Source organism: Sminthopsis crassicaudata, chromosome 3, assembly GCF_048593235.1.
Source record: "Sminthopsis crassicaudata isolate SCR6 chromosome 3, ASM4859323v1, whole genome shotgun sequence".
NCBI classification, from domain to species: domain Eukaryota; kingdom Metazoa; phylum Chordata; class Mammalia; order Dasyuromorphia; family Dasyuridae; genus Sminthopsis; species Sminthopsis crassicaudata.
This window is the reverse complement of record NC_133619.1, coordinates 319,168,943-319,187,683: the sequence shown is the minus strand read 5'-3', so window position 1 is coordinate 319,187,683 and position 18,741 is coordinate 319,168,943. Positions and strand designations below refer to the sequence as shown.

Genomic DNA, 18,741 nt, shown 5'->3' with positions numbered 1-18,741 from the left:
TTACATGCAAACCAATTTTAAGACATTCATTTAAATAAATTTTGAATTCCAAATTTTCTTTCTCCCTCCCTAAAATGGTAAGCATTTTGATATAGATTATATGTGTGCAATCATGTAAAATATATTTCCATATTGATCATGTTATGAAAGAAGAAACAGGACCAAAGGAAAAAAATTCAAAATGAAAATAAAATATTTGTTATGCATTTAGACTCTCCCAGTTCTTTCTTTCTATGTAGATAGCATTTTCTATTGAGTCCCTTGGAATTTTCTTAGATCATTGTTTGCTGAGAAGAGCTAAGTTATTCATAGGTGATCATCACACAGTGTTGTTGCTACTTTGTACAACATTTTCCTAGTTTTGTTCATTTAAAATCACTTTGCATCACTCCATGTAAGTCTTTACAGGTTTTTGTAAAATTCACTTTTTCATCATTTCTTCCATAAATACACACACATATATGTAGTATATATTCATATACCACAGCTTGTTCAGCCATTCTTCAACTGATGGGCATTTCCTCAATTTCCAATTCTTTGCCAAAAGAAAAAGAACTGCTATAAATATTTTTGTACATGTAGGTCTTTTTCTCTTTTTTCTTTTTGATCTCTTGGGGATACAGACTTAGTAGTGTTATTATTGGATCAGAGAATATGTAATTTGATTGCCCTTTGGGAATAGAAGAACCTTAAGTTTCTAGATGCTCATTCTGGACAAGAAGGTGACACCCTTATTGCTACAAATGTATAGTTTTTATTTTTTTCTGGAAAGTTTCTGAGGAAACCTACAATTTTTATGCTAAATTTGTCAGAAATGGTGTTTTGGTAAAGAAGAATTTTTAAAGGGACCAACTCCTTAGACAACATGTATTGAAACCTACATTTTTACATAGAAAAATTTAACTTGACCTAGACATTGGATCAGCTTATACTCCATTGTCATATAGCATTTAGTTAAACCACTAACTATTCTCATCTATTTGCATAAAAGTACATATGTCAGCATGGTTGGCTATATGTCTAAGATAAAACTCCAAGCTAATACAACTTTAAAATCAGCATGTTCATTATTGCTAACAAATATTTATGAAATGCCTATTTTTGTGCATGATCCTATAATTAAAGCTTGAATTGAGTGGAATTACTAATGTATTAAAGTGACAATTGCATATAGAAGAATCTGATTTTGGTGAATTAATGAATTTTTATTTTTACAGGTCCACCCAGACAAAACATACTTTTTAGTAGCTGAGAAAGGAACCTATCCAAATGTTATTATTTATGATTATCCTCTCCTGAGGCCCTACAGAATTCTTCGGGGTAAGTTCAGTGGAACTTTAAGTAGAACCCTGATCTAAATGTTAAAGGTTACAGAATATGGCAGGAAATTTAATATTTTGCCTTTAAGTATATTGCCTTTTATTCCCAACACAGGATGTCCAAAATTCTGTAGTTTGACTTTGAAATATATCTACAGAAAAGTTTTAGTCCTACTTTCTATGTTCCTGCTACCTTGTTCCTCTTCTGTATAAGCTGATATATTGGTTCAATGAATGCAACCAAAATCTATGTTTTCCCAAATAAAACACAGTACTCTTAGTAAAAGTGAATTCTGTACTGCTTTCCAAAGCCACCTACAAAGATTCAGATTATATGCAATTCTGCATAATTCTTGATACTTTCCTCTTTCTTTTTCAAAAGAGATAATATTTGTAAAGTGCATAAGATATCTGGCATATAGTAGGTGATGAATAAATGCTAGTTCCTCTTCTCTAATATCAATAATCAAGAAATATGATTAATATGGTCATTAGGTAGATCCTGAATAAAAATGACATGAATACAGATAATTTTCCTGGCGATATAGTATAAAAATATTTAAGATGTTCTTTGCTAATTACCATTCATTCTTCCAGGGGGGACTGAGGAAGCCTATGCATTTGCAAGTTTTAATTTTACTGGATTGTTGCTGGCTACTGTGGGTTGCTCTCCTGATTATACAATAACAGTGTGGAACTGGAAAGAAGAACAGCCGATGCTGAGGACAAAAGCATTTTCCCAGGATGTTTTTAAGGTCACCTTCAACCCTGAGAACGAAGAACAACTTACTACAGCAGGATCAGGTCATATCAAGTAGGTTAAGTGCCCGATACATCTAGCTCTCAGGAAGACCAGTTAGGGATACCTTGTGAAAGCTTCATGGAACTGGGATTTATTTTTCTAGTTAATCTTTGGATTATTTTTAAATGTCTTATTTTTCCTGCTAACAAGCAACATGACTTTTAAAATTAGTCTTAGAATGTCATGGCAAGAACTCATCTAATCAGCTCTTTATCTTCAAGGAAGTCTTTACCAACTAAAATGTTTATTGATTACATTTATTAAATATCTATGAGCCATGCACTGTGCTAAGCCTTAGAGATACAAAATCGATATAAACAATCCCAAACCTCAAGTAGCTTGCCTCATAACAGAGTATACAACATATATATATCCTGGAGGAGAGGGTGATCAACAGTCAATAAACATGTATTAAGTACCTACTGTATGCCAGGGACTGTGCTAAATGTAAAAAAAGAGGCAATAGACAGTCTTTGCCTTTAAAGAATTCACAGAAGGGAGGATTCTGGGAAGAAGGTGGAGCAGGTTGGTAAATTTCAAGCTCCCCAGATTTTCCCCACAAACAGAACAAATTTGCACCTCAGGGCAAACATAGAGGGGGATTGAGAACACTTGGAGTAGAACAGGGGTTCTCCTGATACAACCCAAGAAGTTCTGAAGAAAGACCCTGGGCTGGGAGGCGTGTTAACCTGTCTGAAGTGCAAATACTTTGGAGCTAGCTCAGCAGAAATACCTAGTGGGGACCCTTGGGGCTAGCTGGATGTGGCTAGAGCCTCAGCAGGAACTACAGAGACTTTCACCTCCTGGACTGTTTGTGGAGTCAGAACCCTGGGGAAAAGTGAATGTCAAGTCCTGTTGTCTCTCAATTGTAATCCTTCTCTGGGAGGAGGTTTCTGTATAATCCTTTTCTCTGTGAGCAGGTTTCTTGGGAGGCTTCTGGAGCTTACAGCCAGAGCAAAGGCAGAATCTCGAATCCTCTTCTTCTTTCTGAATCCTCGCTCTGAATCTCCTCCAGCTCTAGTCCTTATCCCAATCCCAACTCTCTCCTTCCAGACTGCCCTCTTCCAGACTCAATGTTCCTCTTTTTATCCTTCCAGAGAATGGGCTTGTGGGTACTCCCAGGGGCTTGTGGGAACTCCTTCAACCAATGAACTTACTTCTTTAAAGGTATAAACTCCTTTTAAAGGTTTGAACTAAAGGTGTGAATTCTGAGCTAAAGAATTGTTAAGTACCAATTTAGCACTTAGTAAGAACCTAACAAGTTAACCTTGATTTATTGGGAATGCCAAGCCATGCTGCTGAGGCAAGGCCCTAAGGAAGAAAGAACCAGCCCCTGGTCAATGCAGAGGCAGTGGGATAAGGGGCATTTGCTGGCCATGGACACTTGCAGGAGGGTGCCCTCTTGGTTTGGGATTCCTAGTCAAAGGGGAGAGCTGAAGGGAAGCTTCCATAATTTTGAATGAGAAAAAATGGACATTCAAAGAACTTGTAGATTTTCAGGACTTTCTATCACTGAAACTGAATTTGATGGAAAATTTAACATATATGAGCCAATAGGAAAGTTTTAAGGAACTTAACATGGATAAACTGTTTAAATATGGACAAATTATACATATATATACGTAAATATTTTTATATATGTATATATCATATGTTTAAGATTACATCAACAGTAGGGTAACTCAAAAAAGATTGGCAGTTAAACTCAAAAAAGATTGGCAGTTAAGGTAAAAATAGTAATCATGTTATACAAATGAGGTGCAGAGGAAGAATAGACACAAAGGCATTAGAGGGGGAGAGGAAGGCTCCTGTTCTGAAAATTTACTTACATCAGGAATGGGTTCAATAGGCAACATGACATATATACTATGAAGGGTAAAAATAGCATCTTCCAAAATCTATAAAGAAATAATGGGGGAAGGGATGGGTGGATGGGGAAGCAAAGGGTGAAGGAAGAAGACAAGGGAGGAATCCTTGGGTGGGAGAGGTTAAGAAATAGCAAGGCAAGTTATGGAGCAGAATCGAAGAAGCAGCAAGGATAGGAAAGATGTGTGTATCTGTGTGTGGGTGTGGGCGTAAATATGTGTATGTATAGAGTTAAGAAAAGATATATATATATATATATATATATATATATCTACATATGTACACATAAATATATCTTTTCTTAACTCTAGCTTGTTTGGAGGTGAGGGGAATGAAAGGGGAAAAAAGAATAAAGTAAATAAGATAATAAATAAAATAAAATAAATAAGCAGAGAACTGAAGAATAATTTACAAGGAAGTAAAAATATAATTTCTTCTACTAATATATATATATATATATATATATATATATATATATATATATATATATATATATATATATATATATATATATATATATATATATATACATATTCTTTCGTGATCTGCTAATTTGTTGTTATGTATTTTGAATCCTCCCTGATGTTTTGCTGGACACATGAAAATGTTCTCTTTTGTTTTGCCTTATTTATTTATTTATTTATCTATCTATCTATTTATTTATTTGTATTTGTTTTCTGTTCTTTTTTTTTTTTCTTACTCTCTTTTTTCAAATAAAATAAATTTTTTGAAAAAACCTCACAATATAATTGGGGATGAAAATAAATTAATATATACAAAACTATCAGCAAAATAAATAGGAAACAAAAGAGAGGACTGGAATTGAGAGAGGTTGGGAAGATGGGATGTTAGTTGGAATTTGAAACTAGGAAAGGCAAAGATGGAAAAGGAGGACATCACAAACATGCCTGCACTAACCAGAGTGTCTTGTTTGTGGAATGGCCAGGAGACTAGAGTCACTGAGTGGAAGACTACATAGTGAAGAATAAATGTAAGAAGACTGGAAAAGTTGGAGCAGGCTATGAAAGGCTTTGCATGCCAAACAGAGCCTTTTGTATTTGAGCTTGGAAATAATGGGGAGTCATTGGAGTTTACTTAATAGAAGGTGGATGGTGCATGACATGGTTGGATTTTGGAAAACCACTTTGACTTCCTGATCAGAGACTATTAGCAAACTGATAGATAAGTAGATGGGTTTCTTCATAATCACACTCCTAGTAAGCTCTCTTGGCCCCTACAGTATCCTAACTCATGTGAAGGTGTTATAAGAAGAGCTCTAAATTTAGAGAGACTTGGAAGATTTTTTACTTCATACCTGTTAGCCATGTAACCATAGAAAAGTTGACCACACCTCTCTAAACCTCTCAGTTTCCATAATTGTAAGATGGGAATAATAATAATAATAATATAATATCTATCTTAGAGCTCTTGTTTTATTTTCACCAGTCCTTGTTGCAAGGGATCCACCTCCTACTTGGGCTTTATGAGATATAAATATAAAAGGAAGCATATATGGAAGTTCTAGTTATCTAGTCTGGAAGGACTGATGGTGAAACTCAACTATATGAAAAATGATATTAAAAATTTCTGACTTTAGGAGAAAGAAAAAGAGTTAAAAATGGAAAACAAAAAAGCAGCAAGAAAAAAAGGTATGTTGATGTTGAAGGAAAAGTCAAATAATTGTCAACAAGATCAAAGATCAAAGATTGTCAACAAAAACAAAAAGAACAAAGAAAAAACAGAAATAAGCCATTGGAGCCTAGAAAAAAGCAAAGAATTATGGAATTATCTGTGAAACAAGCATCTCAATTAAAAGAAGAGGAGAAACAGATGTCAACAGAGAGAGCATCAGCTCCAATTTCATCTAAAATTATTGCTAGAAAAATATACTCAGCAAAAGAAAGAATAGGAAGGATTGTTGAAACTTTGAAATGAGAGAGAAAAGTAAAAGAGAAGAAAGAAGGAAAATGGCTATAATTAGATTTCAATATGAAGATTTATGTAAACTTGCATTACAAATTCTGGAGAGAAAAGCAAAGAGAAAATAAGAGGTAGAAAAAAAAAAGAAATTAAAAGGAAAAAATCAAAGATAATGATAGTCAGCATTTATCTAGGCTGTGTGAACTTAACCAAAAAAATGGGAAAGATGTACAAAAGAGAGGTCCAACAGGTGCAAAAGCCTTTTCCCACCTGATGACAAAGATTATAGAAGAGAATTTAACAACTGGAAATCATCTTTAAATTAATGTGAATATTGGTTTATTGTTTACACAGGAAAATAAGTGATTTCTATAAAAAGTGAAAAAAAGCCATGTTTTTTATAACAGGTATATATTTGCCAACTGTTATGGAAGATAGATTAGTAAGGAGAGATATAAGAAGCCTAATTAAGAGGTTATTGCAATTATTCAGGTAAGATATGATGAGAGATTGACCTCATAAGGTAAGAAGGGGGAAAAATGTAGGAGATGTTGTGGAGGTGGAAGTGACAGTTCTTGTTAACTGATTGTATATTGGGGGAGTGAGTAAGGGAGAGTTTAGATATCTGATTTCAGAAAATCCTAGAAAGATGCATGAACTGATGCTAAGTGAAGTGACCAGAACCAAGAGAACTTTGTACACAGTAACAACTTGGCTCTTTTCAACAATGAAATGATTCAAGGTGATTCCAATAGGCTTGTGATGGAAAGGACCATCCACATCCAGGAAGAGAACTATGGAGACTAAATGTGGATCAAATCATAGTATTTTAATCTTTTTTGGGGAGGGTTTGTTGTTATTGTTGTTGGTTTGCTTGGATAGAAAGAGGGAGGGAGGGAGGTAGAAAGAGAGGTTGAATGATGTTGTCACCAAGGAGACTGAGATGGATCAATCAATCATTCAGACATGTTATGAAAAATTAGAGAGGAAAGAGTATCTTGGAAGAAGGAATGGTCATTAATGTTAAATGCTGCAGAAGGATAAAGAAAGGATGAAGGCTGAGAATAGGCCATTGGATTTAGAAAATACAGAAATTATTGGTGTACTTGGGCAGAACAGTTTATTTTGAATGGTGAATTTGGGACATAATTGATTGAGAGGTAAGAAAATTATGTGCAAATAGCTTTTGCTTGGAGTTTGGGAAAAAGAGAAAACATAGGCAGAATGATAATTTAAAGGGATGGTAGCAAGTGAAGGCTTTTTAAGAATAAGGGAGAGATGACCATATTTATAATTAACACAAGGAGCTAAGAAAAAGGTAAAGGAAATGAAAACTTCTAGAAGAACAGAAAGAGTACCATATTTTTGGAGATTTGTTTGAAGTTAAAGGGGTTGGGGAAATCAAGTCACTAGGGGAAAAAAGAAGAAAAGTTAGTAGGAACCAAAAATATCAAGAAGATTGAAGAGTCAGACCAAGGCTACTATTAGCCCAAAATAAAGAAAAATCTACCTAAGAAATTTCTGTGGGCTGAATGTAGGAAGGCAGGTAGGTAACAGTGAAAATTTGGAATTTGCATTAGAAGATTTGAGTTCAGATCTCAACTCTGCCACTTATTACCTGTGGGACTTTGAGCAACCCACTTAGCCTTTTTTGGAGTTGAACTATCTAAATGCTAAAGTTACTTTCCATTTCCAGCTTTTATCATTTAATGGGTACCAACTGAATGCAGAAGCTTTACAAGGCTTTGAGGAATTCAGTTTATACTTGAAATCAAAAGATCAGAGATCGAGATCCCCAACAGAAATAGATCTTGATCCTGCAAGGACTAAGAAATGGAGTTAATGGCTCAGTGTTGGAAGATGGAAGTAGAATGAATGAGTGAGAAGAATGCAAGGCATTGAGGGGAAAAAAAAAACAACCAAAACAGAAGTTGGAAGAATGATTAAACAATGGATGATGGAGAGGAATTCCTTTGGTTTTTTAAAAATTTAAATTAGTAACTAATTTTATTGAATAAACGGAAACTAGATATCTGTAAATTTTCTAATCTGTATAATTTATACTCTGAATTTTACTGGAAATACTATAGAAATAGATAATGCATTCTGTAATTAAGTACTTGTGCATTTGACATACATACATACATTTGACAGAACAATACAAGGGTATACCAAAAGGAAGTGACTGTCCTCTCAATTACCTTTGTGATAGAAAAATTATCTCTCTATATATATTTTTTCTATTTGGGGGGTTATCTTCCTTTTCCTGAGAAATTCCAAGCATGTAGTTTTTGAAAAAGAAAATCACTTCTTCCCAAGTTTTTGAATATCATGGAATGATTGTGGAAAATTCCAGAGAAATAATAGAGAGAGTATGGATAGAGGAAGCCTTTTATTTTGAGGAATACTAAGGATAAAGAATTGGGGGGAGGGGGCAATACAAACTCCTCATAGCATCTGCTTTTACAAAAATTGTCAACCTGTGCCAATTGGAAAGTGATTTAGATGGCAGCAATTGTTTGGTTGTTAAAAATTCACTCTACAGGTAGAAAAGCCTCACTCAAGTTTGTCTACTTAGCAGGAGAGCAGAAGCAAGAAGATGAAAAAACTGAACAACAGTAGGGAATACAGACAAAAGCACAGTACTGAGAAATTGTCAGCAGAAATGAACCCCATATTTGAAAACTGACATCAGCCTCATGACATTCAGGAGAAAATTACAGTAGTAAATATGAAGGTTATTTAAACAATAGAATTGACTAGTAGTGACAATAATCAGATTGTCATTGAACAGTTGTCTCAATCTTACATTTATCTAGTAATCTTTTATGGTCTTAATTTATATGTGGTGTTAATTTTTTTTGGAGGAGAGTGTTAAATTTTGGTTCTAAAGTCAAACTCTTTTTTTTAATAATCAAACAATAGAAAATAGAGTTTTATAGTCTCTAGTGAAGATATAATTGTGAAGATGTAAATCTGCCTCATACAATAATCTGCAAAAGTCTTCCCATTTTCATCTGGTATTTTCATCAAGGACACCATTTGAAGAATATGTAGATCAATTCTCAGTGATTTTATTCAGATCAGAAAGAAAGGATAGGGATTGTTATTTGCTGATGTTCCCTCAATCATCTTTTTGATAGAAATAGTATCTTTATATATTTTCTCCCATTTTGGGGAGTATCTTCCTCTTCCTGAGATTCCTTATAAAATGATCTTTTAGTAGTATTCTGCCTTCAATATCAACTTCCTCATTTTGTAGTTGGCCTGGGACAACCAGTCTTCTCAACTTCCTTAAAGGTATTATTTCCACTACTTCATATGGCAAACAGGTATTTAAAAATATGAATGTTATGACACTACTGCTATTGGTAATGAAAATATATATAATTATAAAAACACTGAAAAATCTGCTAAACTTTCCTTAGCCAAGGAAAACCTAATCTTGCTTGTGTCGAGACATGTCACAGCATCAATGACATTTTCATTAAAGCTTTACTATCCAAACTAAAGTTTTCTGGCTTGCCTTTCCTATCATTTTAAAGGGACTGAAGAAGGGAAGCAGCTATATTAAAATACACTCTTCTCCTCTTTAGGAAATAACAACAAGCTAAAATAGCCACTTGGTGAATTATGGAGGTGGGTTGAGTTGGGAAATGGGAAGGGGGTTCGAAATAAATAGTATTCAAACAGAAAAAGGACTCAAAATTGGACAGTTTAAAAAATATATATATTAATATGTGATTATTAACAAAGATGGACGTGACAGTATATGAAGAAAAAAAAGTTGATTATGAAACTGAATTGTCATATTATAGCTTGCTTTTCAAAATATATAACAAATTTTGCACAATAGTTACAAAACTGCCCTCATTCTGTCTCCTTATGAGTTTCCTTTTGTTTTTAAAATTTTTTAAAAAACATATGTAATTAATGTTATTTTTCTTTTGTATCGCTACCACTATACACTAGCTCTTCTCCTCATAACAAAAACATATAGTCAAGCAAAATAATTCAACCCATTGATCTTGCCTGAAGATGTCTAATTTTGTACTTCTAGTCCATCATCTTTCTGCCAAGGGGTGGATGCATGCATCATCACCAGTTTCTGAAGTCATGATGGTTTACTGCATTGATCAGAGTTCTATAATTTTTCAAGGTTGTTTTCCTTTACATTATAGTAATCATTGTGTAAATTCTTTTGCTTCTTTTACTGTTTCTCAGTTCACAAAATTTTCCTATGTTTTTCCAAATTTGTTGTATTTGTTATTTTTTATGGCGTAATAATATTCCCATTACATTTGTTCACCACAACTATTCCTCAATCAATGGGAGCCTAAATTATTACAATCTACAATAAGTTAAAGCTACAATTTTAAAAAAAGCTTTAGTATAAATATTTTTGTACATATAGGTCATTCCCCTCAGTCTTTTTTAAAAATTTCAATTTTATTTTATTTTTAGGTCCACATACCTCCCATCTACCAACCCCCATTTAAAAAGTAAGAAAAACAAAACCCAATATAAATATGTATAATCAAACAAAACAATTTCCTATATTGGCCATGTTTTTAAAAATAGGTTTTAATATGTGTACATGCACTTTAAGTCTATCGCTTTTCCTGGAAGGGGTTTGTATGTTTCATCATCAGTCCTCTGGAATTATGGTTGGCCATTGTGTTGATAGAGTTTCTAAATTACTCTAAGTTGTTTGTCTTTACACTATTTTTGTTATTGTATAAATGTTCTCCTGGTTCTACTCACTTCATTTTGCATCAGTTCATACCATTCTTCTCAGATGAATGTTTTACTATCCCCTCCATCATTTCTTACAGTACCATAATAGTCTATTGTTCTCATATAGCATAATTTGTTCAGCCATTCCCCAGTTGTTTATTTTCCTCAGTCTTTGAAACCTGTGACTTTGCATGACTAACAATAGTATCATTGGTTCAAAGAGTTTGTGTAGTTTAGTGGGCTTTTTTTCAGTTCCAAATTCCAAGTTTTCCAGAATGTTCAAATCACTTCACATTTTTACTATAGTATATCAGTGTTCCTGTTCTTTTATATTCCCTCCAGCACGAATCTTTCTTTTATTATTGTCTATGTGATATGTATGTAACATGAAACCTCTGAGATGTTTTATTTTTCATTTCTCTTAACCATTTTTGGAGTGTTCCTATGTTTTGATTGAGAAATTGCTTTTTTTTTTTTTTCTTTTAAACATGCCAATTTTTTAATATATCTTAGATACCAGAACTTTATTAGAGAATTTTTCTATATTTCCCCTGGTTAATTGTTTCTCCTCTAATTCTAGCTGTATAGGTTTGATTGTTCTAAAGTTTTTTGATTAAATGTAATAGAAATTTTCCATTTTATTGCTATGATAACCTGAAATTCTTGTTTAGTCAAGAATTCCCCTCCTAGCAATACTTAAAGTTTCTCTTTCCTCTAATTAAAAAATTACGTTATTATACATTTGGAAGAGACAACTAGGTGACAGTGGATAAAGTCCTGGATCTGGAGTCAGGAAGACCCAAATTCAAATCCAGATTTAAGACATTCACTATCTATGCGACCCTGGGCAAGTCACTTTATTATATTTGCCTCAGTTTTCTCATCTGTAAAATGAACTGGAGAAGAAAATGGCAAACCATTCAAGTATTTTTGCCAAGAAAACAGAATTAGACTTGGTTGAAATAAGTGAACAAGAAAATCCATTTAAAACTTATGGTATTTATGGTGAAAGATGCTGGTTTACAAAAAATTTCTTCCTGACCATTCTCCAGTTTTATTTGTAGTTTTGATCAAATAAGGTGTTCTTATCCATTAATTAGGTTTTTTTTTGTTTGTTTGTTTATTGAACATTGTGGTGGTATTTTTGATTACTGCTAGGTCTAATTTACCTACTCTATTCAACTGATTGACTTTTCTATTATTTAATCAATACTAGATAGCATTGGTAAGTACTGTTTCATAGGATACTTTGATATCTGATAGTACTAGGCATTGGGAGTCTTGATTTTTTTATTCCTAGAGATTAATTTTATTATTATTTTATATGTTTCTATAATATAACTGTTTGTTAGTTTGATTTCTATGTAAATAAATTTAAGTAGTACCATCAGTTTTATTATATAGGCACAATCCATCCATTAGCAATTAATAGCTTTACAATTATTCAAATCTTCCTTTATTTCTATAAAGAGTGTTTTGTATTTATATTTATATGAACTTTGAGTATGTCTTAGTAGGTTGATTGCAGATATTTTAGATGTTTTGTAGTTATTTTCAATGGAAATTTTTTTGTTGGGTTGTGTAAATAATATACAAAAAGACTGAAATTTTTGTGATTCTATTTTACATTGTGTTATTTTTCTGGTTATCATTACAACTGATTATTAGTTGAATCTCTAGTGTTCTCTAGTAGAATATCAACAAATTCTTCTTTGACTATGCTTATTCCCTCAGATTTTTCTGTTCTCTTATTATAACAATTAGTATTTCCAAGACTATATCAAATAAGAAAGAATGACATGACAATGAACATCCTTATTTTACTTTACCCTTAATGGAAAAGTTTCTGAAAGATTAGCTCCTGACTTTAGATGTATAACTACTTTCTTACATTTTGAATTATTATTTCTGAATGTTTATAATCATGGTTTTTTACTAGGGTTACTAGTCTTATATTTCTTTTAAAATACATTTTTATTAATTAGATAGATAGTTCTTACTCGATGTAGTCAGAACAATATTTAACATTTAGGCCAAACTAGTTTTCCCTTAAAAGGTTTTGAAACTATCTTAAAGACTTAAGAACAAAAGCCAACTCAAAGGAATTCCAGAGTTTTTCTCCTGGTCTTGATTGGTCAGCTTAACTAAAACAAAATCAGAGGAGCTGTACTCAGCTAAATCAAGATAATATCCTTGCTGAATATCCTCCTGTTATAGTTAAGTAAACCTCTTTTTATTAGATAGTCACAAGTATATTATTTCATTCAAACTCTGATGGAAATATCAGGCCTAGCTTTCCACGTTGAGGAAAATTGCACCTATTCCTGTGTTCTTTAATTTTTTAAAAATTAAAAAAAAAAACATAAATGAGAGTTTTGTCAAAAGCTGTCCCATTGCTACAATCTTGTGATTTTTATTTTTTCGCATGTGTGTCTTCAGAAACTCAGTAAAAGTGGATGGCATTATTTGGATGATGTTGCTCATTAAGGCCATATTTGATGTCTGAAAACACTTTCTAGAACCTGATTTCTTAACCTCTTTTTTGTATTGTGGATGTCTTTGACACTTTAGAGAAGTGTCAGAATTATCAGAATAGTATTTTAAAGGCATAAAATACAATACAAATTTGTATTATGAAGGAAAACAATTATCTTGAAATAGTTGTCAAGATATTTTTAAAAATTCATGGATCTCCAGATTAAGAACTTTGATCTAGAGCAGTAATTCTAAAAGTTTTTTATTTCAGAACTTTGCTACATTCTTTAAAATTATTGAAGATCCAAAAGAGCCTTTACTTTGTTATATCTATTGATATTTTCCATATTAGAAACAAAAGATATAATGTTAAAATATTTTTATTAATTTACTAAAATAATAATGAACTCACTACACAAAAATAATATATTAATGAAAAACAACTATTTTTCCAAAATAAATACTACACACGTATAAAACCATTATTGCTATACCAGAATTATATGGCTTTAAACACCAAAAAGCACCAAAACAAAAAAAAATTATTGGAGTAGTGGCAATGCTTTTCTTTTTTCTTTTTTGGTAAACTTCTTTATAAATAGCTATCCTAGTAGAAGACAGCTAGATTCTTATGCCTGTTTCTATATTCATGTGATATTGTGTTTGGGTTGAAATAAATTAAGCAGCCACCTCCACATAGATATGTAATTGGAAAACAAAGTAGTATTTTAATAGGCAAATGACATGTTAGTCTTGTTATGAAAATAATCTTGACCTCTCAGATCTATAAAAGGTTTTGGGGATCCTTGGTGTCAGCAGATCACACTTAGAACTGCTGATCTAATTTTTACAGACTACTAAAACCATGAATGTCTTCATACCATGTGTAAATTCAAACATTGCCAAATCCACTAAATCCTCTCTTTTCGAATTGCAATTATGTCCAGCTCACAAAACTCATGAACTAAAGCTCTTTCCTTACAATGACTAAATTTCAGATAATGTTGGTGAAGGAAGACCCAATTTTGTCTAATCTATTGCTACCATGTTGCCCTATAAGCAATAGGGTTCTTGTGTACTAGGAAAGGTTTTTTAAAAAGATATATACACATATTTACATGTATGGGAACACATATATACATGTATACACACACAAAGACACACACATTTATCATCTCAAGGGAATAATTCTGATTGGACAGTGTCCAGTACCAGTGTGTTTTTTCTGGAACTACCTATATTCTCCCTATATCTGAAATGAGTTGCCTTTGAGATTGATCAGTTTTTCTAAAATCTTCAATGTTATTTGCCAAAATTTCATGGTGACCTTGAATTTGAAGGGATATGTAGTGATTTATAGAGTCATATGTGAAATTTGTACCAGTATCCCAAATTGAGAAATTAAAATATATCTCTAGGATGGTGGAAAGTTCAGGATATAGTTAATAGAATTGGTGTCCTGTCTCACAGGATTTAGTTAGAGGTAGGGCCAATTTTCTGATGGTTTAAAGATCTATCTTATGGATGGATCCATTCTATTGGATTTTCCTTTGTGAAATCTAAGTGGGTGCAGAACGATATACACAAGGGCAATCCTTACCCTTACCCTTCCTTATTATTCATCCACATAAAAAACTTTTAGAAATTTGAGTCTGCGCCATTCTAGTCTTCAGAATATGGAAGAGACAATTATTTCTCCTTAAATTAATTTTAATCTGTTTCTGACATGTATTGATTTGTGACCCTGGGCAAGCCATGTTCATCTCTCAGTGGCCAAGATAACTTTCTATGGCTTAAGTAATTCCAAAATTCACTGGTGAGTTTCTTCAGTGTGAACTGCCTACATGAATGAAGTCATAGGTCCATACAAAAATAACAAAATCTTGTACATTTGACTAGTCTATACAACCTTTTAGATCCCAGTGATGCCACCTGACATGTTTGCCATTCCTTCCAGCTTTACGGTGAGCAAAAATTTGATAATGGTGCAATTCATGTCTTCATCTAAGACATTATTTTGTAAATCTTAAAAATTCTATATGAATATGAGTTATTGTTATAATAAACTGATGCTGTATCTCTTGTGCTATCCAGCTGCCCAATGGCACATTTAAATAGCACTTAACATTTCAAAAATATATTCCTTATAACAACTCTATAAGGTATATTGTACAGGTAGGTATCATTACTTTCATCTTATACATTAGGAAATTGAAGTTCAGAGATATTGTCAAAAAGTATCAGAGGCAGAATTTGAACTCTGTGTTCATTCTGTCACAACAAGTGGGACTAAATTCATTTTCTACAATACTTCATTCCATAGGATCATAGAATTTCAAGCTGGAAGGGGCAATGGAAGTTATATTTTATAACCTCCTCCTTTCTCATAGAGATTGTGTAATTCAAGGTCACAAAGAGCAAGTAGCTCCATTGAATCATTAATATTCAATAATCCAAATATTCTTTGGTATAATTATTTACCTTGTTCTATATACAACTAGCTATGTAGTTGCCATGTGCTTCTTTTTTCCCTTTTGTCTATAAAGTTATCTTGAGGAAGATTCTGATGAAGGAAGGATGGGGGGAATTCCACAGAAGTTATTCTCATTGGATTGAAGGGGCATTTAGATCTCCTTCATCCAGGAGGCATTACCCACAGATATGGACACAAAGGAATATTTTTAGCTTAATTTCCTTATTTAAACAGCTATTTAGACTTCTTTTCCCTTGGGATTTTTTAGAGGGAAAATAACTTCAGAGGAAAAGTATATACAACAGAACCGGGATTGAACCACTGGTTTCATTTCAATCTGTCAGAATAAAATGCTATGAAAAAAAAAAAAAAAAAAAAAGAACATTTAGTCTGAGAGATATTTGCATCCTGTTTTTTCTTTTGTTTTCTTTTTCTGTGTTTAGGTTCTGGTTAATGGCCTTAACATTCACTGGTCTCAAACTCCAAGGGTTTCTGGGTAGATTTGGCAAAACATCAGTGACTGATATAGAAGGTTATGTGGAACTGCCTGATGGGAAAGTAAGCACTATTTCTTGTGAACTTAATCAACTCTGCAGAAATAAGGAAGCCAATCAACTTCAAAATTTAAAATATTTATCTTTAGGTTTTCTTTAATATGAATTCATAAATTTTCATTGTTATAATCAATGTATACATATATACTATTTTCTGTTCTTTCATTTAATACTTAATTTAATATTAATAATATTAATTAAACATTTTCATGTATTAACATATTTGTAATGTGAAATAATGATCTTATTTAAAATAGTATATGTGATATAATATTCAATAATATTAATCTACCACTCCTTCTGTAAGCAAAAGTGCTTATTATGTGTAAGAGGCAGCATGGAATAAGGATAAAAGTAAAGCCTAGAAGTGAGAAAAAACCTGAATTAAAATTCTGCCTCTGGTTCATATTCACTGTGTAACTATAGGCAAGTTACTCAAACTCTTAAATGTCCTAGTTAACTCCCTAGAACATAAATTACATGGGTTGCTTATTAGCATTGCATCCAAGGTGTTTCTTGTTACTGCTGTTGTTACATCTATTAAATTGTGCCTGATTCTTTATGACCCTGTGGACCAAAGTGCTTATTGGGTTTTTGTTTGTTTGTTTGTTTGTTTGTGTATGTGTGGGGGGAGCAAAGATGCAGGAGTTTGCTATTTTTCTTCTCAAATGGATTAAGGCAAAAAGAATTAAGTAATTTGTCCAAGGTCATACAGCTAATAAAAGTTTCAGACTGGATTTGAATTTAGGTTTTCATGACTCTAGGCTCAGTACTCTATGCACTGAGTGAGCTAGCTATAAAGGTTTCCTTATTAATTCACAGTAGTATAAATGATGATATAATGACTACTACTAGTAGTGCTGCTGCTATTGCTACTACTACTACTATTTCTATTACCACCACCATCACCATCACCACTTTCAACAATAATGGTAACAACAACAACCTGAAAGGTAATGTTCTAGGTATGGGGAAGATATAAAAGTAAACAAGATTTGATTGTCAATTGCCAGAGTAGATTTTATCATTTTTTAAAAAATTCTGTGGCTTCCATTTTTTTTGCTTTTCACAGTAGCAGAAAACAATTATTTATTAAGCACCTATTGCATGCTAAATGTTTTACAAATATTACATCATATGATCCTCACAACAACGTGGTGAGTTAGGTACTATTGTTATCCCCTTTTATAGTTGAAAAGATTAAAGCAGCTAGACATTAAGTGACCTCCAAAGCAAGACAATAAGTGTCTCAGGCTGAATCTGAACTCAGATCTTCCTGACTCCAAACCCTGCACTTGATCTATTGTGCTACTTATGGTGCTGTTAGGAATATGCTGTATAAATTATTTCTCTCCCCATTCCCCATTCCTTATCCTTTTTCAGTTATTTACTTATATAATCCAGAGTGAAACTACTAGATCCAAGAAGATGAACTGTTTTGTAGCTCGCTCTCTGGGAAAAAAAAATTAAAAAGAAAATGTATATCATCAGCATCTTTGCCAATAAAGAATCACATCCTTTAAATTTATTTTTTATTTGTGTAATTGGTACCTTAAAGCTGTTTTAGTTTGCATATCTTTTATTGCTACTAAGGCTATGCAATTTTTTTCATGTGATGATTCCCAATTTTTTCAGTGTAAACTCTATTCATCTCCTTTGACCATGTATAATTTAGAATTTGTTAATATATTATAGATTATATATCACATCACATCATACAATATAACACATCACATCGTTTTATGGTTTCTATAAGAATTTGAATTCCTAATCTGTTTTGTCTATAGGCAAGTCCCCAACCCAGGACTAAGCAACTTGGATACAAATCCAACCTTTAGTTACTCCCATAGGGAACTAATACCCTCGGGGTAGGTTCAGTTATAGCTAACTCTCCTGCAAGGTCTGTATTCTGTCAACTTAATGATTCAGTAGGCACTAGACTGTTTCTTTCTAGACTCAGTTTCTTTCTCAAGGGAAATATCATCCCTGTTGAACTGGACACTGACTCTCCCTTTCCCTCTCCCTCTCCTTTCTCCTTCTCTCTCCCTCTTTCATTTTTTTTTTTTTTTTTTTTTTTTTTGAGTTCAAATCTGGTCTCAGACACTGAACACTTCCTAGCTGTTGACCCTGGGCAAGTCACTTAAACCAATTGCCTGGGTAGGGGAACCATCAAAAACTAAATGTAAGGGACTCAATAAGGACAAACTTTTATGTTTTATACATGGAAATGTAAACCTTATGTCTAAGATTGTCATTAGTTATTAAGTAGCTGAGTATGATGTGATTTTAAAAAGCAAAACTGTATAGGAAAAAGTAAAAATGGTAATTATGTATACAAATGAGGTGTGGGAGGAAAAACTAACACAGAATGAAATGGGGGGAGGAGGACTGATATGGAATCCAACTCATATCAGGAATGGGTTAAAGAGGGAATAATACCTATAAACATACATATACCTAGAAGGGAATAAAAGTCTTCTAAATTTATAAAGAAGGTGAAGGAATAGGATAAGAGAGAGAGAGAGAGAGAGTAATAGAAGGGTGTGTAGATTAACAGAAATGGAATAACATATATATATTTGAAAGACTATAAAA

General features: G+C 32.7%; 1 protein-coding gene across 1 annotated transcript in view; it reads left to right on the top strand.

Annotated features, from left to right (window-relative positions):
- CFAP44 (cilia and flagella associated protein 44) overlaps positions 1-18,741 on the top strand; it is a 136,356-nt gene that overhangs the window by 33,875 nt on the left and 83,740 nt on the right. Inside the window, 3 exon segments of the mRNA XM_074301195.1 lie at positions 1,218-1,320; positions 1,917-2,133; positions 16,036-16,150. Of these exon segments, the coding sequence (XP_074157296.1) occupies positions 1,218-1,320; positions 1,917-2,133; positions 16,036-16,150 (435 nt within the window).